The sequence below is a fragment of the Gymnoscopelus microlampas genome (assembly GCF_963454915.1).
Source record: "Gymnoscopelus microlampas genome assembly, chromosome: 12".
In the NCBI taxonomy this organism is placed as follows: Eukaryota; Metazoa; Chordata; class Actinopteri; order Myctophiformes; family Myctophidae; genus Gymnoscopelus; species Gymnoscopelus microlampas.
The window spans coordinates 7,126,555-7,153,157 of NC_139949.1; the positions used below are offsets into that span (position 1 = coordinate 7,126,555).

General features: G+C 41.3%; 2 protein-coding genes across 2 annotated transcripts in view; both read left to right on the top strand.

Moving 5' to 3' along the window:
• LOC311057152 (uncharacterized protein) overlaps positions 1–26,603 on the top strand; it is a gene marked incomplete at both ends in the record, with an annotated part of 46,276 nt that overhangs the window by 7,769 nt on the left and 11,904 nt on the right. Inside the window, 6 exons of the mRNA XM_084074103.1 lie at positions 6,166–6,231; positions 7,274–7,293; positions 7,413–7,506; positions 7,855–7,942; positions 18,419–18,861; positions 21,442–21,594. Of these exons, the coding sequence (XP_083930229.1) occupies positions 6,166–6,231; positions 7,274–7,293; positions 7,413–7,506; positions 7,855–7,942; positions 18,419–18,861; positions 21,442–21,594 (864 nt within the window). The remainder of the gene's footprint in view (positions 1–6,165; positions 6,232–7,273; positions 7,294–7,412; positions 7,507–7,854; positions 7,943–18,418; positions 18,862–21,441; positions 21,595–26,603) is intronic.
• LOC311056722 (uncharacterized protein) lies at positions 11,428–12,816 on the top strand (the record flags this gene model as incomplete). The annotated part of the gene is made up of 5 exons (XM_084073529.1): positions 11,428–11,473; positions 11,624–11,802; positions 11,924–12,164; positions 12,419–12,630; positions 12,799–12,816. Exons 2-5 carry the CDS (start codon positions 11,728–11,730, stop codon positions 12,814–12,816), a joined length of 546 nt encoding a protein of 181 aa, XP_083929655.1. The 5' UTR covers positions 11,428–11,473; positions 11,624–11,727.

The window sequence follows — 26,603 nt, forward strand, 5'->3', positions numbered from 1 at the left end:
GTATAACTACCATAGTGTTGTAGAGGCAAGACAGAGAACCAGAGCTTTCATCCCATTTCCAACTATTTTACATTGAGGAATACTTGGACAAAAAGGTATAGGTTGCACAGTGTAATTGTGTGTTTTAAAATGTACCAGAGTAATGGTTAAAATGTATGTTTAATACTAACCTTGAAGAAGACAACTGTCAACATGTTGGTTGTATGTAATATAAAATAATATAGTACACTTTTGCACTGTAGATATGAGCTGTGCAACCTCCGTGTATCCTTTTTTAAAGTGTTTAATACCAAGCCATTTATCATTACAGATGAGCCAACCGGTGGAAGTTGAGCAGTCCTGTAGAGAACCCAAAAGGAGGAAGGTTGATCACCAGGTTCGTTACTTGTGTATGTGTTATTGCATAACTATTATAATCTGTCATCTATTTTGTTGTGAGTATGTTGTGTTTTTGATGAGATAAGATGTCATCAATAGTTTTTTTCTGCATTTAATTTCACAGGTGCATGTGTGTTCCATCCCTCTATCCCATGTAAGGTTTAACAGTGGACTGTTGGATGTGAAGGACGAAATGGTTCCATTGGATCTTTCTAGCCCTGTGGAATACACTGCTGTTCCAAAAAGCAAAGGTGAGAGCGACGATGATCCTAATGCTTGCATGTAAAAAGAAAAATTGTCTGTAGTTGCTGGGACTGATTTCATAGCTGAACCATTGACTTCAGGTGTGAATGCAGTGATTGCTGTGATCAAACATGTGATTGCTCATGTGTGTATGTGACAAGAGAAGGAGGTTTATCAAATACATGCAAAAGGAAGCAAGTTGGTCATGTACGTAGCTATGGGAAGCCGGACAAGTGAACAGCACAGTGTTTTTTACAAGCTATGCCAGGGACACACATACAGATACAGATATACACACAAATATTGTGTGCATTTATACATAAACTGCTAGGCTGATGCCTGTTGAGAAAGATGTTTGTTGAGAGTGCATGCCCGTCTGGTTATGCAGTACCATGACCTATATATTATGTTATTTTCCTCCTCCTAGACTGTGTCCCTGTGTGTAAAGAGGAGTCTTCACCTGAACATAAGGAGAGGGGCCACATACTGATCAAGATGGAACCAGAATATTCACAGATTAAAGAGGAGCAGGAGGAGCTATTCCAAACTCAAGAGGATGTCCAATTAGAGGCTGATGGGACAATGTTAACATTACTAACAGTGAAAAGTGAGGATGTTGAAAACAGAGAAACAGACCCTCCAACCAGCACATCATCTGCACACAAACAAATACAAGCTTGTGCAGAGGACAGTGATGCATCACAACCAACTAGTGATGCTCAGCTCCTCTCTTCACACTGTTCTGAATCTGACACTGAAGACAGTGATGAGTGGGAGGAGACCAGGGAAGCCCCGTCCATTTTAAACACACTGCAATCACACAAGACACAAAATGTGGAAGGACAAAGACCGTCTATGAGCAACACGCTGTTCCACTGTGTGAAATCAACAAAACAAATTCCATCCATGACAACTCATAGGGGGGGAAACCCCTTCATATGTACACTTTGTGGCAACAGCTTTAGTAAAAAATGTATTCTGAAGCGGCACATGATGATTCACACAGGGGAAAAGCCATTTAGCTGTACAGTTTGTGGCAACAGCTTTAGTAAAAAATGTCTTATGAAGCAGCACATGAGGATTCATACAGGGGAAAAGCCGTTTAGCTGTACACTTTGTGACAGGAGCTTTAGTATACGTGAAAATTTGAAGAGTCACATGAGAATTCACACAGGGGAAAAGCCCTTTAGCTGTACTGTTTGTGACAACAGCTTTCGTCAAGCAAGTGGTCTGACGCAGCACATGAGGGTTCATACAGATGAGAAACCCTATATCTGTACAGTTTGTGGCAGCAGCTTCCGTCAAATAGGTAGTCTGAAGCAACACATGACCATTCATACAGGGAAAAAAACTTTCAGTTGTACAATTTGTGGCAACAGCTTTAGTCGCAACTTTGTTCTGAAGCAGCACATGGAGATTCATACAGGGGAAACACCTTTCAGCTGTACAGTTTGTGGCAACAGCTTTAGACGAAGGGGTAATCTGACGCAGCATATGAGGGTTCATACAGGGGAAAAGCCCTTTAGCTGTTAAGTTTGTGGCAACTGCTTTAGTCAAAATTCCAATCTGAAGAAACATGAGGACTTACACAAGGATACAATGGATACTGTGCATGTGAGTTTAAAAAGGAAGCATTCTCAAAAGTTCATAGCTACAGTCACTGACCACACCCACCCAGGTGTTATTTAGGTTCAAATAAAAATGATACCCAATGAAGAAGTCACCATTTTTGTACATGGCTTATTGAAACACTGGGTATATGCATTAGAATGTTCTGCTATTTTTCATGTAAACCATACCGTGTTTATGTAACATATGTTTTTTTTTTATATTATGTTAACATTTATTTTCTTTAGTTGGATTGTAACTACACTGAACATGTTTTTCACATCTTATTATGAACTAATAAAGTTGTGTTGTTGCTCATTGGCCTGATGGTTTGTTTTTGTTTTCATAACATCTGTATGTAACCATCAGAACTACTGGCACATGCCAGTAGTTCAAAGGACAAAATGCTGCAGCAGAAGTAGAGCCGTGAAGCAGAATAAAAGGCAACATCCAGACGTGAACATAGCTTGTTGTTTGCCTTTTATGTGTTGCAGGAGAATACGTATGTCCCATTCACACAATACTGTTGGGCTATATTATATATTATATTTATTATGGTGTAAGTTTTAAAAGTGCTAAAATAAGACATGATCATTTGATTATTAAAGGGGTATATCCTTTTTTGTAGCTGGCGGTCCAAGTACAGAGTAGCCTACTAATATCAGGAGAGTTTAAGTGGTTGACCTGTGCTCAGGCTTTTGTTTAAGCCACTGACAGTTTTTACGTTGCTCGATTCTCATCCTGATTGGATAAACAAACACTCTATAACTGTTGTTTCTTAAACTTTTCATGTCACAGACCCCAAAATTAATCATTAATTAATTATTATAAATATATATATATATATATTGTTTTTACTGATAATGCAAGCTCACAACAGCGTTCAACAGCATTGTGAGCTTGTAGATCCGCTATTTTCAAATAGTGATGATGAGGTTAAACTAGTTTAAATTATTTTAAAGCTATATTATCTCATTTGGCTGGGAACCGTGTGGAACCCCCTCAAGTACCGCTGGAGGTGTGTGTGTGTGTGTGTGTGTGTGTGTGTGTGTGTGTGTGTGTGTGTGTGTGTGTGTGTGTGTGTGTGTTTGTGTGTGTGTGTGTGTGTGTGTGTGTGTGTGTGTGTGTGTGTGTGTGTGTGTGTGTGTGTGTGTGTGTGTGTGTGTGTGTGCGCGTGCGTGCGTGCGTGTGTGTGTGTGTGATTTTTTTTGGACATTGATGTTTGGGAGGTCATTCAAGGAATTTGTAGAACTCTCCCATACCAGTGTCCAGCCATTCACAGGCAATTCATTCTGGGATGTTTGAATGGCCCAGTTTATCAAGTTGGTGAGGTTAATTGCATATTATGGCCACACACCATGTTTCTGATGACCCCTTTTGTCCTAACACAATAGAAAGGGCAACACGTTTAGTTTAGTATTATGTAGTGACGAAATATTGTGTAAAGTGTAAAACTTTTATATTTATTTTGCGCAGATATATTCTGCAGTTTGTCTGTCTGTTGACATGACATTCTTGGTTAAAAGCCTTTCTGTACATGGCAGTAGTAGAGTGGAAAAGCAGCATCGAGTGATTCAACTCAATCCTTGGTCACAGCATTGGTCACCTTCCTAAAATAATGGCCTGCATAATTTATTTCAGTTTTTCAGAAAACAGAATAAACAGAACCAAATATAGAATATATAATGTTCTGAATTATTTCACACAAACAGTTTATGGCAATATATGGCCATTGACTTACAAATAATGCTGTCCATCATTTATGCAACATAAGAGGATTAAATGGCCATTTCACTTTTGTGTTGTGTGCCAATAGAATGGTCTAGGTAACATTATCTTGTGACTTAAATGGCCCAATGTCACACTGTTAAAATATGGCATTAAACTACTGGGATGGGTACGGCAAACTTTTTTCAATAAGGATATGCATGTATTGGAGGTGGTCAGCATCATGAAGATATGATTTAAGTGTATTTGTTTGAAAGTCATTTTTCTAAAACAGAAGGATGTAGGCCATTCATAGGACAGTGACAATGTGTGACATTGTTGTTTGGCCGTACATGGCATAATGGTTATATACATTGCTGTATGCAATCTATAAAGTTCTCATATGCAGGTTTATATTAAAGGTAGGGTAAGTGATATTTTTTGGTTAAAACAAAAAGTATTTTGTTAAAGGGTTAAAGCCCTATATTCTGATAGTAATCAACAGCTGGAGAGACAAGGAGACTCCTTTTACTGAACAAACACTCTTTAGCAATGAGTACTATCAGAATATAGAGCTATTTAACACTTAGTTTAACCAAAGAAAATCACTTACCCTATACCTTTAAGTTATTTGTCGCCTTTAAGGTGGACTGCTGCTGGAGGCTAAATCCTTTCCAGCCTAAATAATTGTAATGCAAATGTCTTATCCTATCTATATGTTCCACTTCATTTACACAATCCGGTCTGGGGCTGTATGTTCACTACTTATCATAATGAAAGGAATACATGCAAATTATTTGGCCCTTCCTTTCTCACCTGTCCATTAACAATGGGACAAGCCGAGCGTCCTCCAAAACATTCCAAATCATTCACTACCTGTGTTTTCTAAATGATTAGATAGCCTACATATATAGAGTTTCAAACCCTACAACCAGAAATAACGTATTCATTTGTGTAAACTGGCACTGATGTGTTTAAAGGGTGTGTAAGGGATATGTTTTGCTAAGTGTTACATAGCTCTGTATTCCAATAGTAATCACTGACATAGAGTGTTTGTTCATTAACTGGGATCTCTGTGTTTCTCCAGCACTTTAGTAAACAGACAATTACATTTCAGGTCAGGATACCAATTTCATTCAATCGGAAGACATAACTCATGCAGGATACAGGATGAACAAGCAAAATTATGAAACAGCAAACAACATTGGTAACTGGCTGGAAAAATATAAAATGGTAATGATAAATGGGTTCTCTCTCCTTATTACTTTCCCACCTGAAACTATATTTCATGTTTATTAATTTGGGCTGAGGAGACTCCTGTTACTGAACAAGCATTATATCAATGATTACTATCAGAACATAACCTTTTAACAGAACATGTTTTATTTTTACAACAATAACAGTTAGAAGTCAGCACTTAATGGTTTAAGTATTACCATTTAAAGGTTACGCTGAGTAGGTTTTTGGGTGATAGTCATGAATCATAATTTAACTAAATAGTTTCAAGCAAGCACGCAAGGCATGTTATTAAATCAACAGACTGTGTGTACCGGATAGCAAGGACATGCACTTTGACAGTTTTATGTTACTGATTAGTTCTCTCTTTAGGTGTCCAGCACTGATTAATTCAGTGTGTGTACTAAGAGTGTGATATGGTATGCTAACTGGATGATTGTGTGTGTATTTCTAAAAATACAAAAAATGACACAAATTTATTTTGTTATATAGGCTAGTGATTAAAAAAGAATGTTTACAGATTTTATGTGCTATGTTAATGTTCATGTCAGCCCAGTGCCATTGGAAGCATCTTAGCTCCCCCCACTTCCTTTACTCTGCTCTGATTGGTCGAATTAAATGTGTGAAAGACGCTCCTCAGGTATAAGTACCATAGGGTTGTTTTAGTCTATGTTGTTTGTGCTTTCAGCAAATTCAGAGACAAGACAGAGAACCAGACCATTCATCCCCTTTCCAAGGATTTCACTTTGAGGAAGACGTTTACAAGAAGGTAATAGGTTGCACACTGTAATTGTGTGGTTGAGACTTTGCACCTCAGTCAAAGAGTGGGCCTTTGTATTGTTTTATACAAACTACTAATCTTGAAGAAGCCGTCTGTTGAAATGGTTGTATCTAATATCAAATCAAATAGTACACATTTGCACCGTGGATATGAGCCGTGCAACCTCTATCCTTTTTTAAATGTGTTTAATACCAAGCCATTTATCATTACAGATGAGCCAAACGCTGGAAGTTGAGCAGTCCTGTAGAGAACCCAAAAGGAGGAAGGTTGATCACCAGGTTTGTAATGTTTGTGTTATTGCATAACTATTACAATGTGTTATCTATTATCTTGTGTGTATGTGACACCCACAAGTGTCTGTGCACAATTGTGATGTTATTATTTCATTTTGGGTATCTGTTTGTAAGAGGCCAAATCCATAATGTGTTTTGTGTTCAGATGATAGTAATAGTAGTTACTTAGTCACCCCACCAGGGGGAGTATCGCCCTAGGGTGAGCCATTGTTTTCTGTGTTATTATGGACTACAGAGGCTTCCGTTCTTCAGACAGACTACTACAGCCTGCTTTGAAGAACGACCTAACCTCTCTTGTCTATATATATTCCCTGTACAAAACAGGTTAATAACATGTGCAAAAGCATCACGACTTTTAAAGGACTCATAAGCCTTTCTTCTTTTGTTTGGTCAAAGACTGATCCAGAGATATTGTGTTTTGGTTAAGTTTAAGACATGGGAAATGTGCATTGAATGAATGACTGATTCTAAAATGGTGGCTGTGTTTATTTTCTGTGTAAAAATGGCAGCTCCCTGACATAAGTGCTTAACTCCACAGTTTAGCATAGTGTTTGGTGTAATATTGCAAATGTTTATTGAAGGTTTTGTGATATCTTTGGGTACAAGTATTTTGATTAATTGTATAAAAACGTTCTGTATGCAGTAAGACTGTAATAAGTAGAACAAAGCAAGGTTTAAAAACAGTATTACAGTACTACCAGTACTATAAGTAACCTACAGAGACTGGTTAAAGCAGTATTAAGAAGAATGTGAGTTCCAGAGCACATATTGTATTGTTTAAGCATTATTATTGCTGAAATGTGACAACATAAAATAGACCTGTAGCAATTGTATTCTACCAGTAACAGTTTATGGTGAATTGTGAAATATGAATTGATGAATATATGTGATTATTGAGAATATGAGATATATGATTGAAATTAAGATAAAATAAATGAAACTAAGCTGTGAATAAATGAGACAGTCTACAGCCTGCTTTGAAGAACGACCTAATGTCTCTTGTCTATATATTCCCTGTACAAAACAGGACACATCTTCTACCAACAGGTAACTCATTCCTGAGGCCTGTAACACGTACGTTGTTTTTAATGCATATATATTTTTGTACAGGTGAATGCAACAGCGGTAGTATTGAGGGCGTGTTCCATCCCTCTATCACGTGTAAGGTTTAACAGTGTACTGTTGGATGTGAAGGATGAAATAGTTCCATTGGATCTTTCTAACCCTGTGGAACACACTGCTGTTCCAAAAAGGAAAAAGGTAATTTGCATGCAAATTATATCTGTTGGTTGACATCGGAAAAAGCTCACAATGAGTTGCATGTCAGTGTGTGAGAGCTTGAATGTCAGTTATTTTCAGTCAAGAGATGCATTTTCAATGTATATGCAATATGTGGTCAACATGTTATTTGTGGTGAAGATATTTGATGTATTGGTCATAAAAGGAATGGTCTGTTTATTTATTTTTCGGCCCATAACTCTAACGATGTTTGTCTTCACCCAGAAACCAGAAACCAATAAACCAGCAGCCTCCAAGAGGAGACTGGCTTTAATTAAATATTGAATGTATTAATTGTGAAACAATGATGTTGTTTCCTTTTTTCTGCAGGTGCTCTCAAAGCCATCATCTGCCAGGGATGTGAAACTGGTTATAAAGGAAGAGAGTCTTTGTATGCCGTGCACAAGATACACCAAAGGTGAGTCATTGAAATACAGTTCCACCGGGAAAAAGAAATCACCATTGCAACACTGACCATTACCGTACTAATTGAAAGCCAGTATATATCGTCATATTGATGAAAAAATGGACACAGACACAGGGATTTGTGGATTTCTATATTTCTGGACAATAGCTGACCCGACCACTTCCCACTCACTGTATACCAAATAGCAGACAATTGGACTCGAGTCATAGTGACTCGACTCGAGTCTGACTCGAGTCGCATATTTGACGACTTGCGACTCGACTCGGACTTTGAATGTAAAGACTTGCGACTTGACTCGGACTTGGAAGGTAAAAAGACCGACGAGACTTGAGACTCGACTCGACTTGCTTAGCCAATGACTCCTGACTCGACTCGACTTGCTAGCCAATGACTCCCTGACTCGACTCGACTTGAGACAAGATGACTCGTGACTTGTTTTGTTTTTTTTCCCTGTGAATGATCTATGTGTGTACTGTGCAAACGAAACCGACACCCCAGTGGGATCATTTTGATTCTACGACGGCTGCCGTCCAGTTATCATCAGTGGCAGTGTTGCCAGAATCTATGAGGAAAAACAAGCAACCAGGTCTAGGAAAACCAGCCCACAACCAGCCCAAAAGAAGCGAGTCAAGCGACTATGGGCCACATTGAGCACTCTAACATATACATCAGCTATTTGAAAATAGCAGATCTACAAGCTCACAACGCGTCGCGATGCGACGCGTTGTGAGCAGCTTGTAGATTGGCTATTTTCAAATAAAATCTTTCGGCGATAATAAGCATATCTGGCACCCCTGATCAGTGCGTGCGTGCAGAACAGCTGGGGCACTGCGCCACAGCAGCAGGAAAAACAACAACAATGGCAACAGAAGTCCCCAAAGTTATCCAATTTGCTTTTAAAAACTACATTTCTGACGGAACCAGAAGAACAGCTCAATGCACGATATGCAAGGCTACAATAAAGGATAAAGAGGGCACCACATCAAACTTTGTCCGCCACTTGAGGAATGTGACGGGCCATGAAGTCAAGTAAGTGAAACCTACGACCCTAAACGTAAATGCCCGACCTGTGGCCAATGTAGCTAAAGCTAACATTAGTAGAATACTAGAAGTGTGTGTGCATGTTCGTGTTTTGTTTATGACCCCAGATAGCTGACGCCAAGCCAGGAGGAGAGGTGGTGCTGCTCACTGGGCTCAGTATTCACTTTAAATCTAATAATAAATCATCAACAACAGTAGCACCAGCCAGCGAGATATATAAACATGAAAGTCACTCACCACTGTCGAATCAGGATCACACCGAGCGATCATGATGTACTGTACAAAGTGACTGTATACTTTATCCATGGTAACAGCAATAAAGTCTCTGCGTAATCCATCACTTTCTCACGTCGTCACTTTCCATTCATCCGCAGGTTTAATAACTTTAACTTCACTAAATCACTCCCACCAAACTTGAATTATTTCCTTATTTTTTTCCACCATAAGTTTCTCTCTGCTAATATATATATATATATATATATATATATATATATATATATATATATATATATATATATATATATATATATATATATATATAACTATAAGCTTAAGGAGATGCCTTTATTCCACTGTGTTGTAGCCTCTTTTTTTTCTTTTACCAAGGACCCCTTTGCAAAAACAAAACAATAACACGTGTACAGGGTTGCCATATCTGCTTATTATCATTTCCCTGCAAGATTTTATTTGAAAATAGCAGATCTACAAGCTTGCTGTGAGCTTGTAGATCTGCTATTTTCAAATAGCTGATGTATATGTTAAAGTAAAGTGCTCATGTGGCCCCATAGTCGCTTCTTTTGGGTTGATTTTGAGCTGTTTTTTCTATACCTGGTTGCTTGTTTCTCTCATAGAATCTGGCAACACTGCATGTGTACTGTAGTAGATGGCTATACTGTGCCTGATGGAAAATGACGTAATATTAGAATACTACAAAACAAACACAGACACGTCAATATTATAGGCCTATAGATAAATGCCATTAATGTATATCCTTTCCTGCATCATTTCACCCACAGTTTATCCATTAATAATTAATATAATTATAGGCTATTTGTCTTTGATTGACCCAACTGCACCCAAACTGCAAAATGTACTGTCAGTAAATGTATAATTAATGGTGTGTGTGTGTGTGTGTGTGTGTGTGTGTGTGTGTGTGTGTGTGTGTGTGTGTGTGTGTGTGTGTGTGTGTGTGTGTGTGTGTGTGTGTGTGTGTGTGTGTGTGTGTGTTTATGCAGTTTTATGTCTGCTACACATAAATGTCACACACCAATAACCTTTCTTGTTTTCTTCTGTTTCACAGATATGAAGAGTACCAGAGGTGGAAGAATCAGCCAGTGCCTAGTCCCAGCCAGTCAGGGATTAGACAATTCTCTCTTCCTCTTGGTCAGCCCCTAGACGTATATAGCCAGGCACACCCCAAACAGAGGGCCATCACCAACGCCATCGTTGAAGACCTAATAGTGCGGTGTAACCTTCCCCTAACTATAATGGAAAACGAAAACTTCCGTCACTTTCTCTCCATAGTAGACCCCAAGTACACGGCCACCACTTATCGCTCTGTAATGAAGCAAGTACAAGGCTCTGTAGCAGAGACCCGCACAAAGCTCAAAGGGATCATCGCAGAAGCAGAAGAAATTTCAGTGACTGTAGACATATGGTCAGATCGTAGGATGCGGGGCTTTTTGGGTATCACTGCCCATGTCCTCACTACAGACAAAGGGCTGCGGCTGAATTCCCACTTGCTGGCCTGCAGTAGGTTCAGAGGATCACATACAGGAGAGAGGATCTCTGAAGCGTTTGAAGCCATCTGTGATGAATATGACATCAAACACAAATTGAACTTCATAATCTGTGACAACGCAGCTAACATGAAAAAGGCCTTCTCGATCTGCTTCCCACCCCAAGAGGAAGAAGACCAAGATGAAGATGATGAGAGCCTGGACGACTCAGATATATGGGAAGATCTATCTGCGACTGATAAAGACATTGTTGAACAGGTGAATTGACAGACAGTTAAACATATTTGCGTATGATGGTTATTGTAGTAGTTATTACATTTTCTGTTTTGTAATCTACAGGTCAGCCTTGTTTTGTTTACTCATTGTACTATTTATTTTCTGTCTTGTGCTCTCTGACAATACTTTTTATGTGAAGAAAACCAACTGAATGTAATTGTTTGAATTCAACAGGCACTAACCAAAGGAAGCCCCACACGCCTACAGTGCTTTGCTCATACGCTACAGTTGGTTGTAGGTGATGGCCTTAAGGAATCAAAGGCCGTAAGAGGTGCCATGGCAAAGTGCTCCAAACTCAGCTCTGTTCTGCACACATCTAGCTCCTTCCATGACAAGTTTGAAGCCGCGTTTGGCGATCGAGGGATTCCTGCTGCTGTGACCACACGATGGAGTTCAACCTTCCGCCAACTGAAAGCACTGCTCTCGTTTGACCAGCAGGAACTGAGTGATGTTGTACAGTACGCAGGTTAGTGCTCCTGCTGCTCTGTCTGCTGTGTACTGTAGGTGGCCAGATCATGGCTTTAGCTCAGGAGAATGGGTTTTCTAATCAAAGGGTCCCATCCCGACTTTAGAATACCAATACCGTGACTTCTCTCTCTCCTCTCTCTCTCTCTAGGTAAACAGGAGCTGGAACTCTCAACGAGAGAGTGTAATCAACTCAAAGAACTGCGTGATATCCTCAAGCCCTTCGCCGAGGCCACTGATCTCACACAGGGCGAGATGTGCGTGACTGTCAGCGCCGTTCTCCCCTGTGTGTTGTCCCTAAACAACCACCTAGAGAAACAAAAGCAGCAGGTTGGTTATAGTTTCATTTTAAAACATTTGAACTACAGCTTCTTTCTCACACACACACACACACACACACACACACACACACACACACACACACACCTAATTCATTCATTCATTTGTTCAGGCTCGCTTCCTGGGCAGTATGGTCAAGTCCCTTCAGACCTCCCTCAAAAGAAGATTCCGTGGGATCCTGGTCAATGTGAAAATGGAAACGGCAGCACCAGGCGATCCACAGCCTCTGCCTTTTGCGGACCCCCTGTATATCCGAGCAGCGGTCCTGGACCCAGCATACTCAATGATGCGGCTGGAACATGATGTCCTTGTCAATGAGGACGTCAAGAGGGAGGTGTCTAACATGGTGGCAGGTCAGTGAATGTACATTCTTTGTACATCTAATATAATGTGCTCGAATGCACTCAGGAAGACACCACAAGTGTAGTGTATGATGAAACTCTCACACACACCACTCATTCACTTTGCATACTTACTTAGTTCCCTTTATTATTATTGTCTGTGTCATGGTGATCAAATTATGATGATCACAAAACTACCAATATATCAATTAACTGTTCACAATATTTCATGCTATATTAAGTGATAATAATTTGTTTTCCATTAGATCTGATCCTACAGGAAGTGCCAGCTGACCAGACACCCCAGAATCCAGAGAGAGAGGAGGAGGAGGAGCTGTTGGAGGAGGATGGCTCTGAGTCTGGGCTCTTCGCAGGATATCGGAAGCGCCGCAAGAAGCAAGACATAACAAGGCCAGAAACTCAGCTGACCAATTACCTTGCCCTTGAGACTGATCAGAGTTGTCTCACATTTTGGGAGGCAAATAGAACGTCCCTCCCTGCACTTTATCCGATTGCCATTAGAGCACTTGCAGTGCCCGCAACTAGTGCGCCAGTCGAGAGAGTGTTCAGCCACGGTGGCATTATTTTGAGACCACACCGTTCGCGGATGAAGGGTGACACCCTCTCAAATCTTGTGTTTCTCAAGTGCAACAACAAGCTCTGAATGTACTGTATTTAATACAGGTACTACTTGCACTACTTGCTTAGGTTTAACCCTACAGGATGTAAAGGTTATCTTGGAAAAGTTGAATTTCCCAAGCTCTTATTTTCTTTTAGAACTCTTATCTTTAAAATATTTTGATCTCTTTAGAATTGTCTTGGCAAACACCTCATTTATTTTAAGTTAAATGTAGTTTTTATATAAGCACTTGCTTATAGTTCAGTTGTAAAATGACTAGTAGTAACTACATTGTTTTTGTACAATCAGCTTCAGGTCTAAATTAATGGGTTCAATGTATATTTCTCTTTGTTCTACTCAAACCAAATGCCTCAAGAGCTTTCACAATGTGCCACCAATCACACTGGGCCATACATTGATTGATTGATTGATGTACTTTATTTAGTAAGACATGAGAACAACAGTACATGGAAGTACAAATTCACAATACAAGGTCTACTAAACTGGAAGACTCATAAAAGCACAGAGCTTGTTTCAAATGAGTTCCCCATGCACACAAATCATGATGACATATAAGAGACAGACAGATATACACAACTACTATAGAATGTCATACAATCAGTTTACAGGTTACTGGTATGAAGAGTGAGAAATATGTACAAAAGGAGAAGGAGAGAGGGGGGGGGGGTAGGGGGGTAGGTTAGGTTAGGACTTAGACAGGGGCCATTTTCCAATTGCAGCCTCCTGAAGGTGTATCTTTAGGGCTGTTTTGAAAGAGAGTAGGGTTTTACACTCCTTTACTCCTTTTGGTAGGGCGTTCCACATTTTTGATGAATAGCATGAGAACGAGTTACTTCCCTTTGTTGAGCCAAAAAAGGGTTGGACAAGGTTTGTGGAGCTGCCTCTGGTATTGTGATCGTGGACATCATTAAAATTTTGGAAGTATTTTGACAAATACAGGGGGATCCCAATGTTGTGATATATCTTGAAGACCAGGCCCATAGCAAGTTGCTGTACTCTGTCCGCAACCCTAAGCCATCCAATCCTATCAAAATGATCAGGGGTTAGATGGATTTTGTAGTTGAGGCCAAGAAGTAGCCTTACAAGTTTGTTTTGGGATGTTTGGAGCCTTGTTTTTAAGGCCTTGGTGGTGTTGTGATACCATGAAGTACATGCATAATCGTAATGACCTTGTATGAGGGCCACTGCAAGAGTCTTCAGAGTCTTCTTACTGACTTTACGATCAATACTCCGCAAATAGCGTGTTTTTTTGTGGACCGTTTTGATCGTTTTTTCAGCATTTTTGTCACCAGAGAGGTCAGCCTCCAAGATAGAGCCCAGGTAGGTAATTTCGTTTTTTCTTTTGATGATATCATCACCCGCTTTGATCGTGAAGCTCTCTGCCTTTCTGAGGTTAGGAGTGGACCCAAAGAGGATGCATTCCGTTTTGCCCAGGTGTAATGAGAGCTTGTTGTCGGAGAGCCAGATGCAGATCTTGTTGAGTTCAGAGCTGAGAGTTTTCTCAACCTGCAGCCTGTCCCTGTCCGAGACTAGCAGGGCCGAGTCATCTGCGAACAGGAACAGGTTGCAGTCGCAGGCTGACGACATGTCATTCACATATATCAGGAACAGTAAGGGTCCTAGTATACTTCCTTGGGGAACACCACAAGTCACTGGGAGGGGGGGGGACTGGGTGCCGTTTACTTCCACCACTTGCTCCCTCCCTTCCAGGTAGGATCTCATCCAGTTCACTGACGTGTCATCAAAACCTATTGCTCTGAGCTTATTGATCATAATCGGGTGATTAACGGTGTCAAAAGCCTTCTGGAGGTCCAGCATGACCATGCCGCAATATTTGCCCTTTTCAATCTCTTGTTTGATAGAGTCGTTCAAATAGAGAAGGCATGTGTCAGTGGAGTGGTTTGTTCTGAAGCCAGATTGGAATTTGTAGATTAGATTTTTCTCGGCAAGATACTTGTCGACCTGTTCATAGACTATTTTTTCCATGACTTTCGAGATGGAGCTTAGAATAGAAATAGGGCGGTAGTTGCCAGGGTCTAATTGGTTTCCTTTTTTGAACAGAGGGGTCACCCTTGCTTTTTTGAAGTCGTTGGGGACCTGTCCCTGTGTGGTGGAGAGGTTGAATATGTGGGTAATGATTGGAGCAATGGAGGCGGCTGAGTCTTTTAGAAATTTGGGGGGGATATTGTCGAGGCCTGTGGCTCTGTGTTGATGAAGAGCACTCAATTTTTTAAACACCTCTTCTGTTTTCACAGGGGAGAGTTTAAAGTCATCTTTGCAAACACCCTGTTTTTCGTAAAATGAGACAACATACTCCTCACCATATCTCCCAGAGTGTGGAGGAAGTTTTTCAACCAAATCTGAGGCTACGGTCGTGAAGAATATGTTGAGGATTTTACTCACTTCGTGTTTGGATGAAATGAGAGTGTCATTCACCTTGAGGCTTAAGTTTGAAAGCCTGGTTTTCAATTTTTTGCTGCAGCCTAGGAGGTTCTTGAGTAGCCTCCAAAGCTCTCGTGTTTTTTTTTTGATTTTCCTCAATCTTGTCATCGAGGTAGCTTTTTTCTGCTAACAGGAGCATGCTATTTACCTTGTTTCTTAGCTTGTTTTTTTCCTTTTCAAGTTTAGCTACGTGGGATTCGAGACCTTTGTTAAAACATTTGGCTAGTTTGATCCTACTTTTATGAAGCTCAGAACACTTTTTGTCTCTGACTTTCATGGCAGTAAGGATGTCCGAATTCATCCATGGTACCGAGCGGGTTTTGACCCTGATGGTTTTCATGGGAGCCACACTGTCCAAAATTTGAATGAATTTGGTTTTGAAACAAAGCCAGGATTCGTCTACCTGTGTGCTGTTTAGAACGTCGGACCAATCCTGTTCCTCCAGTCTGTGATCTAAGTCCTCACTCTTATAATTTTTGAGGTCTCTGATTGTGATTGTTTTGTGGTAACCGGTCTTAGGTTTACGTTTCTTTCTGGTGCAGAAGATCATGTTGTGATCAGATATGCCACAGGTGGAAACACCACTATTTAGGATTTTTTCCTTGTCCGTTGTTAGAATGAGATCTATGGTAGTTTGAGAGGAAACACACAGCCTTGTGGGCTGAGTGATCAGCTGGTGGAGTGAATGCCGATCACAACACGCCTTGAATGACTTATACACTGACGCTTCCTTGCGGAGTATGTCAGTGTTAAAATCACCAAGAAGAATCGTCTCCGCATGGTCCACTTTAGCTAAGCATTCATCAAGTCTATCATAGAAATCAGTCTGGTTAGGAGGTCTGTATATGGTACCGACTAGCACAGGTTTGGCATGTTTAAAAATGATCTCGACCCACACAGCTTCAATGTTTTCATCCATCAGGTCTTCCCGAAGGATGCAGACATTGTCAGTATGAACATACATGCAAACACCACCCCCGTTTCTGTTCCTATCTTTCCTGAAGAGTTTGTAGTTTTCAATCTCAATCACAGAATCAGTTATCGCTTGATCAAGTTTTGTTTCAGAGAAAGTTAAAATGTCAACCTTACCATCATAAAACATCTGCTTGATTTGTGTTAGCTTGTCTCCTGCTAGAGAATTCACATTAAGATGTATCATGTGCAAGCCAACGCCAAACGATTTGATCATTTTTTCAATGGATAGGTGTTTATCCACTGAGAGATGTTTAGGAGCAGTCTCGGGGGGGGAGGGGGGTGTAGTGTCCATCAAAGCCATTGTTCCGTCGTGGGCAGCCAGCAGTGGGGGTTGGGGGGGGTTGGGGGATTGGGGAGGGTTGGGGGGTTGGGGGGGGGATGGGGCGCGGAGGTCCCAGCACGGCCTCTGCTAATGGTCCCATCACGGTCTCTGCTGGGACCCTGGCCCTGGAGCGAACCGTAGGTTTGTAGCGGTGCATCAAGGTCTCTGCTCCGGTGAAAACAGCTAGGTGACTCCTTGGTTCCACGTTCTCGGCTACGCTGCATCTCCCGGTTGATCGCCGTTGTGCGTCGGTGCAAGCGTCCTCGTCGACGGCTGCGGTGGATACGACGTCGGTGTTTAGGTTGATCATTTGGGTTGATTCGCCTAGTCGAGTTGGTGGGAAGCCGTTGGTGTTGTCGTCGAGGCTAGCTTCGGTAGCAGCGTTGGCTAGGCTAGCTCCGGTGCTCCGGAAGTTCTTTGTTCCAGCATGGCTTTGTTGTTGTTTTGCCCCGTTGCTTGTGGCAACGTTTGCCGCTAGCCTGTTGGTTTCCGCTGTGAGCCGAGCGGATTGCCTTGTGGTCACAGGGCCAGGGTTAACTTCAACGTCTCCGGAAAGTAGTAGAATTAAACAGAAGTACGTCTTCCGATTACATCTACCATTCAGGGGTTTGTTTCTTCGCTTCGGGTTGGCTGTGAGAGTCGAGTGGATCGCCGTGGTTCCATAACCTGGGTGTTTTTTCTCGGTTCCAGTAGTTAGGTAGAAGTCATTGTGTGATTCTACCTTTTCTGTCTCGTATAATTCCATATCCTTCTGGTGTATAATCCATGCGGAGTTGAGGTGTAAATCCATAATCCACAGGATGAGGATAAGGAAAGGTATGCGAGGACGCAGGACGCGAGAGCGATCATCGATGCGACCACCCATGTCGACTGCCGGAAGCAACACTGGCAGCCTATTTGGCAACATGCCTTTGGTTTCTCTATTGTTTGAATATTCACTTGCCTTTAGTGCATTAATAGTTATAGCAAAAGTATTGTCCTTGAAGTTTGTTGTTTGTTACCTTTGACTTTGTTTAATGTTTACATGAGCACTTTGTTCACTTGCTCTAACTTTGTTTACAAAACAATACACTTGAAAACTACTCAGAAAGGCAGTGCCAGTTTGAGCTTGCCAGCCTGGTGCAAAATGTTAAAAAAATAAACAATTTTGTATCAAACATGCCATTTCTTTAGTGTACTTTAGCCTTGACTTGCTCACAACAGAAAGACTTGGGACTCGACTTGGACTTGGGACCAAATGACTTGGGACTCGACTTGGACTCGGACCGGAGGGTTGGATTGACTTGGGACTCGACTTGGACTTGGGACCAAATGACTTGGGACTCGACTTGGACTCGGACCGGAGGGTTGGATTGACTTGGGACTCGACTTGGACTTGGGACCAAATGACTTGGGACTCGACTTGGGACTCGGACCGGAGGGTTGGGATTGACTTGGGACTCGACTTGGACTTGGGACCAAACGACTTGGGACTCGACTTGGACTTGGGACCAAATTACTTGGGACTCGACTTGGGACTCGGACCGGAGGGTTCGGATTGACTTGGGACTCGACTTGGACTTGGGACCAAACGACTTGGGACTCGACTTGGACTCGGACCGGAGCGACTTGAACAATACTCTGCCAAATAGGGTGCTTAGGGTACTAAGCTCTATCATTATTTAGATTCATTCGTTTGGATGTGCTCAGCATGCATACTGAAGACAAACACCCACATATGATGGGCATTCATGCCAGTATGATTTCAAGAGGTTTTCTGGGCTTGCCCTCTTTCCTTTGTTATGAAACATAACATCATCAAATACAAATGGTTAACATTATTGGAATGCACTGGTTCTACTCAATGAGTGTCATGATTTAACTATCATGTTATTTTCCTCCTCCTAGACGGTGTCCCTGTGTGTAAAGACAAGTCCTCACCTGAACAGATGGAGAGAGGCCACAGACGGATCAAGAAGGAACCAGAATATCCACAGATTAAAGAGGAACAGGAAGAGCTATTCCAAACACAAGAAGATGTCCAATTAGAAGCTGATGGGACAATATTAACATTACTAACAGTGAAAAGTCAGGATGTTGAAAACAGAGAAACAGTCCCTCCAACCAACACCTCATCTGTGCACAAACAAATGCAAGCCTGTGCAGAGGACAGTGATGCATCACAACCAACTAGTGATGCTCAGCTCCTCTCTTCACACTGTTCTGAATCTGATACTGAAGACAGTGATAAGTGGGAGGAGACCAGGGAAGCCCAGTCCATTTTAAACACACTGCAATCACACAAGACACAAACTGTGGAAGGACAAAGACTGTCTACGATTAACAAGCTGGTACACAGTGTGAAATCATCAAAACAAATTCCATCCAAGACGACTCATAGAGGGAAAAAGCCCTTCATATGTACACTTTGTGGCAACAGCTTTCGTCAAGCAAGTGCTCTGAAGCTGCACATGAGGGTTCACACAGGTGAAAAACCCTATAGCTGCACACTTTGTGGCAGCAGCTTTAGTCAAAATGGATATCTGAAGAAGCATAAGAGGATTCATACGGGGGAAAAGCCCTTTAGCTGTACAGATTGTGGCAACAGCTTTAGTCGATCAAGTGGTCTGAAGCTGCACATGAGGGTTCATACAGGTGAAAAACCCTATAGCTGTACAGTTTGTGGCAGCAGCTTTAGTCAAAACGATTATCTGAAGAAGCATATGAGGATTCATACGGGGGAAAAGCCCTTTAGCTGTACAGTTTGTGGCAACCGCTTTAGTCACAGCAATGTTCTGAAGCAGCACATGATGATTCATACAGGGGAAAAGCCCTATAGCTGTGAGGTTTGTGGCAACAGCTTTAGTCAAATTAATTATCTGAAGCAGCACATGAGGGTTCATACTGGGGAAAAACCCTTTAGCTGCACGGTTTGTGGCAATATATTTAGTCAACGTAGTCATTTGAAGCAGCACATTAAGATTCATACAGGGGAAAAGCCCTTTGGCTGTACAGTTTGTGGCAGCAGCTTTTGTCAAAAAGGTGGTCTGAAGAAGCACATGAAAATGCATACAGGGGGAAAGCCCTAGCTGTACAGTTTTTGGTGTCAGCTTAAGTCTAATTAAACCTGAAGCAGCACACAAGGACTCATAGAGGAGAAAAAAAAAATTCGCTGTGCAATTTGTTTCAGCTTTAGTCTAAAATGAAATGAAGCTCTGAAGCAGCATTTAGATAGAGGGAAAGCCTTATAGTTGAACATAATGTGGTAGAAGCTTTGTCCTATTCCGAAGTTTAAAAATGTTCATGAGGAACATTCATTATAGTATGTTTGACGATGACACAGATGCTAAGGCAGAGGGAATGACGAAGTCTGACAAGATACAAATTACAATATGTTACACTTTTTTATATGTATCAAAAACCAAAAACATGTATACTTTTGGAATGGTTATACTGCGTAGTAAGTTAAAGTTGCGAGCACGTTAAAAAAGCCTCTCTGTTATATAGTTGCTACGGTTATGCCTTATATATAATACATATATATAGTTACCAATGTTACTCTCTGAACACATCACTATGCATCCGCTTTTTCCCCCCCGATCTCATTCTTAATGGTGCTTGTGCTGGAACTTGACACATGCAATAAGATATAAGGATAATCTGAGTCTGATTATAAACCAGTTGAACCCCAGCTTCCATGTTCTGGGGGGAGCAAACCAAGAATTGCCAATCTAGCTCACAGTCACAACAACCCCTTTACATTCTGACGCGTTTTGAGCTCATAGATGGGCAATGTTTGGTCTTTTAGTCTCATATATCCTAATTAATAAGTCAACTTTCCGAGGGATGTCCTTCTGATGGATTTTTCCTGGCTGTCAATGTTTCTATCGTCCATAAAATCGATCTGACAGTGATCCAAACGATCGTGTACGATGTAACTTAAAGGCATTGTAGGGAACATTAAGCCTAAATTTAAAAAATATTTATATATATATATTTTGCATTTTCTCCCTTCTATCAGCCACTATATAATGATGCTGGGGTGTTTTCCTTCATTGAAACACAGCCCTCTTTCTGAAATCCGTATTTTCCCTAATGTTTATGTGTTATATGTTTATGTCCGGGACGTAAATTAACGCACGCATGTGCGCGTCCGTGCGCGTCCGTGCCCGTATGAACGTTTTACTTTCGGTTTTAAAACGCTCTCAAACTTCGTTTTTGAGGCACCGAATTTACTTTTAAGATAGCGTGTGGATAGAATGTAGTTGTTTAACTTCATGTATGTGGTCAATTTATCATGAAAGAGCCTATTTAAAAATAAAAATTCAGAGAACCAGCAGGGCAGGCATTTCCGCATATTGTATCCCAATAAAGCAACCTGTTTGGGGCACGGTTCCTTGAAATGTACCCTTGCTCTATGGAACTCGCTCCTGCGTCACCCCCTGGTGGTCGGGGAAAAGAACTGCTGGAGTGGCGGTGTTTGTTTAGTTCTGAACTTCCCTACTATACCTTTAATGCAGGGGCAGCTCATTCATTTTCCCCCCACGCTAAAACCGGATGTGACGTCATCATGATTTGTGCGCATGGGGATCTCATTTTAAACAAGCTTAGTGCTTTATGAGTCTTGCAGTTTAGTAGACCGTGTATTGTGAATTTGTACTTCCATTAATGTTGTTCTCATGTCTTACTAAATAAAGTACATCCATCCACGTGTGTGGGCGTTCCTGTCTATCTCTGTGTGTATGTACTACCTCATTAGTTGTTTTATTTGTGTTTCACGAAGTATACCTGAAAGCAGCACTAGTACAAAGTAGCATTTGTGTTTTCCAAGCACACTTGAACGCCTCACAGACATGCGCCGTGAAAAATTACGTCATCACGTCTGCACACGACACGTCCTCTTTCACACTGGCGCGTCTACATGAGAGCAGGCCACCAGTAGCTTTGAGATATATTCATTCACAAAAACGAGTATAAATAACAGAGCAGATACACCAGCTGTAGCTACAGTGTGGTGCTGTATGTTAGTGTCACCAGAGGGGAATCCTGCCGATTGGTGCAAGAACCAAACGTTAACCCACTCGGTGAGATAAACAAATCTACACATACCTGTATTGCTAACTAGCTAATGCTAACTCACTGCTACATGTTGCTAACAGCTAGCACCCTGTTTACACAGGCAAAAGCCCTGTTGTGAGAGTTGAGTCCTGACGTCGTCAGTACTGGAACATTGGATTTGATGAGATATATTTGGCTGTTGACATGTTGCTGCTATTAACGGATTTAATCCTACTTTATCCTTTAAGATGCATTTGGAATACTGGAATATGTTACCACTTACTAATATTGGTGCAAATGCATTTTAAAGGCACATTCCACCTGTTTTTGATCTTAAAGGTTAAATAACAAGGTGTATTCTACTGACACTGTTAAACTCAGTGAGAGTTAATTAGTGCCTTTGGGTGCTGTATTATAACAGACAAGAACTTTACGTGTATTTAGTTCGAGTTCATGTTTGATATTTTTTTGTATATTGATATACAGGTGAAACGGAAGCAGTTTAATTCATTTATTTTGTATTCCAATCAGTTATTGGTTCAAAATATGCTATACGCATAGGCCTATATAAATATATTAATTATATTTAGAGTTAGCATTAGGATGATGATCCTAATGCTCGCATATGTTTAGAAAAAAAGTGCAATCGGCTTCAGTTGCTGGGACTGATTTCAGAGCTGCACCATTGACTTCAGATGTGAATGCATAGATTGCAGTCAAACATGTGATTGATCCAGTGTGTACATGTCAAGAGGCAGATGTTGATCGCATACATTCAAGAAGAAGCAATATAATAATAAATATAGCTGCAAGCAGCGATAATATGGGGCCAGTGAATAGAGAGAGAGAGAGAGACATGGAAACGGAATAGATTGAAGAGAGAGAGAGTGACATGGAAACAATAGATTGATGAGAGAGAGAGATGGAAACATAATGGTCTAATTGGACATCTCAACCTACTGCCATTAACAGGATTCGAACTCTCAACCTTCAGACTAATAGGCTGCAACACTACCTATAGTGCTATAGCTTTGTCCAGGCTGATATTGTCTGTTGAAGATTATAAACTCTTGCCTTCTTTCATGAACCAAGCCCCTGTTTCACTAACACTAAGATCACTCGTTCACAAGCCATTTACCAATGAAGAAATTGTACATCTCCTCAGAACCAAAACTAATGAAAGTAGCCGATCTACAAGCTCACAAACCATGAAAAGTTGTGAGATTGTAGATCAGCTATTTTCAGAATGAAGTATGTCATACGTAAAAAACGTACTCTCAAATAAGCATTTCAGGTTATCTTTACCATTTGCACATGTATTCATTGATACAGTCATGTTGTTTGCAATTCAACTTAAATTAAGTCTACATCAAGTGAGGCTTGAACTGGCGACCTTGAGATTGTGAGGCATTCATTTAAGGGAGACGCCATTGGCCCAACAGACAAGTAACTGTGAAAAAGGAGATCACACAGATGATACAGTTTCACGCAAATAGCTGAAAAATCCTGGGTTTAAGTGTTTTTCAAACTGCTCAAAATTGCGGAAAATCTAAGGGCGGAGCTTAATGGTCAAATCGATACGTGTGTTCCTCATGAGTCAAGGCACATGTGTAAGCAAGTTTCACGACTTTCGGCCAAACGAGGCATGACTTATGCCTGTTTAAAGTCTGCCTTTTCAAAAAATTGCTATAGCGCCCCCTTTTGGCCAATTGGAGTAAGATTGGTTTCAGTGATATTTGGAATGACCCTGTACATTTCTGCAAAGTTTCAAAGAAATGTGAGTCTGCATGTATGTTTTAGGCACAGATGAATAATTTTCTTTAAACTGTAATAGTTAAAATCTATCTCCTCCTGGGATTTTTGAGCAATCTGCACGAAACGTTTAGCACTTGAACCTTGGACCACTGCCTACAAAAATTTCCAACGGATTTTCCATAAGTGAAAAAATGCAGAAGTTAGGAGCCAATGACTGTTTTTCATATAATTCAAAATGGTGGGAGATCTAAAGGTCAGAGGTCAAAAGTCAGAGGGAAAGTTGTTCAGCATGAGGAGACGCATATGTGTATCCAAGTTTCATGGCTGTAGGTCAAACAGGGCATGAGTTGTACCTGGTCAAAGTTGGCATTTTCAATTGAGTGCTATAGCGCCACCTTTGGACGAAAGATTGTGAGAATTATTTTTTGATTGTTTTTCATGACCATCTACCATATGGCCGAGTTTCGTAAAAAGCGACAGCGCGGTTCAGCCAGAACTGCGAAAAGTGGCAGAAGAAGAAGAAGAAGTGACAGAATACTGCCAATAACAATACGTGTACAGAGCAGAGCTCTGTCCCCGTAATAAACGTTATTTGTATAGCACCTTTCATGACATGAAATGCAGCTCAAAGTGCTTTACAGAGCAAAAATGGTGTTCACTCTCCATTCCGACATCTCACCACTCCGACTAGTGGCTTCCGCGTGCGGTTAGGGTTAGGGTTAGGGTTAGGTATAGGGTTCGTCAACGTCGGAAAGGCGACATGTCGGAAAGGAGAAATGCACCCAGCAAAAATACAATTACAGTAAAAGTGCAACTAATTTAACAATAAAGCAAAAAAGAAAAGCATAAAACAACATTAAAATGATAGCAAAATGCGGTGAATCAGGCAAAACAGTGAGGTCCTGAATAACAACACAGAGATTTAAAAGTCAGCCAAAAGCAAGAGTGGAGAAATAGGTCAGGAGCTGTGCTTTAAAGCTATCCACAGAGGCTGCACGTCAAAACAACATTAAAATGGCAAAAACATACTTCATAAATGTATCTTTTGCTTTCAAGACCGCAAGTCTTACCGTTCCATGCTCGAATGTAAGAGCACTAAGGCTTCACTCTATCTTTTCCTATGAACCCGGAGTGCATGGGGCCGTTACTGGTGAACGTAATCTCGGACTTCACCAGCCAATCTATATGGGGGCTATATGCTCACTACGTATCATAATGAAAGGAATACATGCAAATTATTTGGCCCATCCATTCTCACCTGTCCATTAACAATGGGACAAGTGTCCTCCATAACATTCCACAACATTCATGACCTGTGTTTTCTAAATGATACTGTAGAATAACTACGGTCAAAGTATTGGACAGGACGTCGAAAATATGGAGTTAAAGTTGGTACTTTATATAGGAAAAAAGGTGTGATACAAATGGTACAGAACAACGGTCTTTAGACTGGTTAGCTTAGCTTTTCATTCATTCGATCCACGCAGCTATTGCTCAATAGCACTGGAACAACAACACTGACCCGGTATCTATTAACATCCGGTTTACCGCTAAGCCTTGTGGGACATGCAGTTTTTCACTTAACCCTTTGCAGGTATACGAAATAGAAAAGTAACAATACACTGTCAAACAATGTTTCTCAATAAACAACATCAATAAACTCTATTAAATGAAATATTTCCCTTTTAACTCTGCTTTTAACTGTAAATAGTACTTTATGAATTTACCAGCAATTAAATCAATCATGCAAATGAACTGTAACCCATTAAGTTACAACATCCTCCCCCCATGAATTACTTGTTCATTAAATCTCAAGACAGTACAGTAACTGAATAGGTCTTCTTAGCAAAGTCCCTGAGGGAGTGCGGACTATGCACGACCTGACAAGTCCATCTCGGCCTGTAAACAGTTCTGTGATTCTTCCCAGTTTCCAGGTTTGTCTGGGGGTGTTATCTTCTCCAATGAGTACAACGTCACCCACTTTCAGTGGGGTGGGCGTCGGTGTGTCACAGCGGTGTGCTGACTTCAAGTCCAGCAGGTAATCCTTACGCCAGGCGCTCCAGAAGCTGGTTGTGAGTCTCTGCCTGTACTTCCATCTTCTTGTGATCTCTGCCTTGTTGGCAGTTGGGTGCTGTGTGTCAGCAGGGAAGGGCTTTGGTGGCAGAGAGGTCAGTCGTTTTCCCACCAGAAAGCGGGCTGGGGTCAGTGGCTGTGGCTCATCCACTTCGTTGTGCACAAATGTCAGAGGCCTAGAGTTTATGATAGCCTCCACCTCTGTCAGTACTGTGCACATCTCTTCAAAGTTGAGTGAAGCTCTCCCAAGAACGTTCTTCAGGCATGTTTTTACTGATCGGACGAGTCTCTCCCAGAATCCGCCCCACCAGGCTGCTCGCTCTGCGATGACCTTCCAGGTGATGCCTCGTTCTGAGAAGAACTCTAACAGCTGGGGTTCTTTGATAGCTTTCCACAGCTCTTTCAGGTCCTGATCAGCTCTCTTGAATGTTCTAGCATTGTCTGAGTAGATTATTTTGCATAATCCTCTTCTTGATATGAATCTTTTCAGCGCTAACAGGAATGTCTCTGTTGACTGATCTGAGACCAGTTCCAGGTGTACTGCTCTGGTTACAGCACAGGTGAATAGCGCAATGTATGACTTCTTCACAGAATCATCTGCCTTCACATAAAGCGGCCCTGCAAAATCCACACCTGTGACTTCGAATGGTGGGGATTCAGTTATTCTGTCTTTGGGCAAGGGCGCAGTGATCTGTTTTCCGGCTTTTGCCTTGAATCTTTTGAAAACTGTGCAGCTTGCCACAGTCCTCTTGACTAGCTGCCTGGCACGTAGGATCCAGTATCTCTCTCTCACTTGAACGAGAGTGTCTCTCACTCCTGAGTGCATCACTTTTTCATGACATGACTGTATCATCAGTTCTGAATATCTGTGTTTATTGGGCATAATCCATGGGTGCTGCTCTCTGAATGTGAAGTCAGACTGCTGCAGCCTTCCTCCCACACTGAGCAGCTCGTGTTCATCCAGGAAAGGTTTGAGTTCTTTGATCTTGCAGTCATTGTTCAGGCCTTTTTCTGCCTTCAGTTGTTTGATCTCCTGGCTGAAACTCTGTTGTTGTGTTGTCTTTATCCAGTACTTTTCTGCCTCGAAGAGCTCGTCAGCAGTCAGTTCTCCTCTTTTCTTTGTTTTTGTTTGAGTATTGGCTATGAATCTCTTTATCCAGGCTGTCACTCTGAGGACTCTTTTCAGCTTGCTGTATCGTTCCAATTC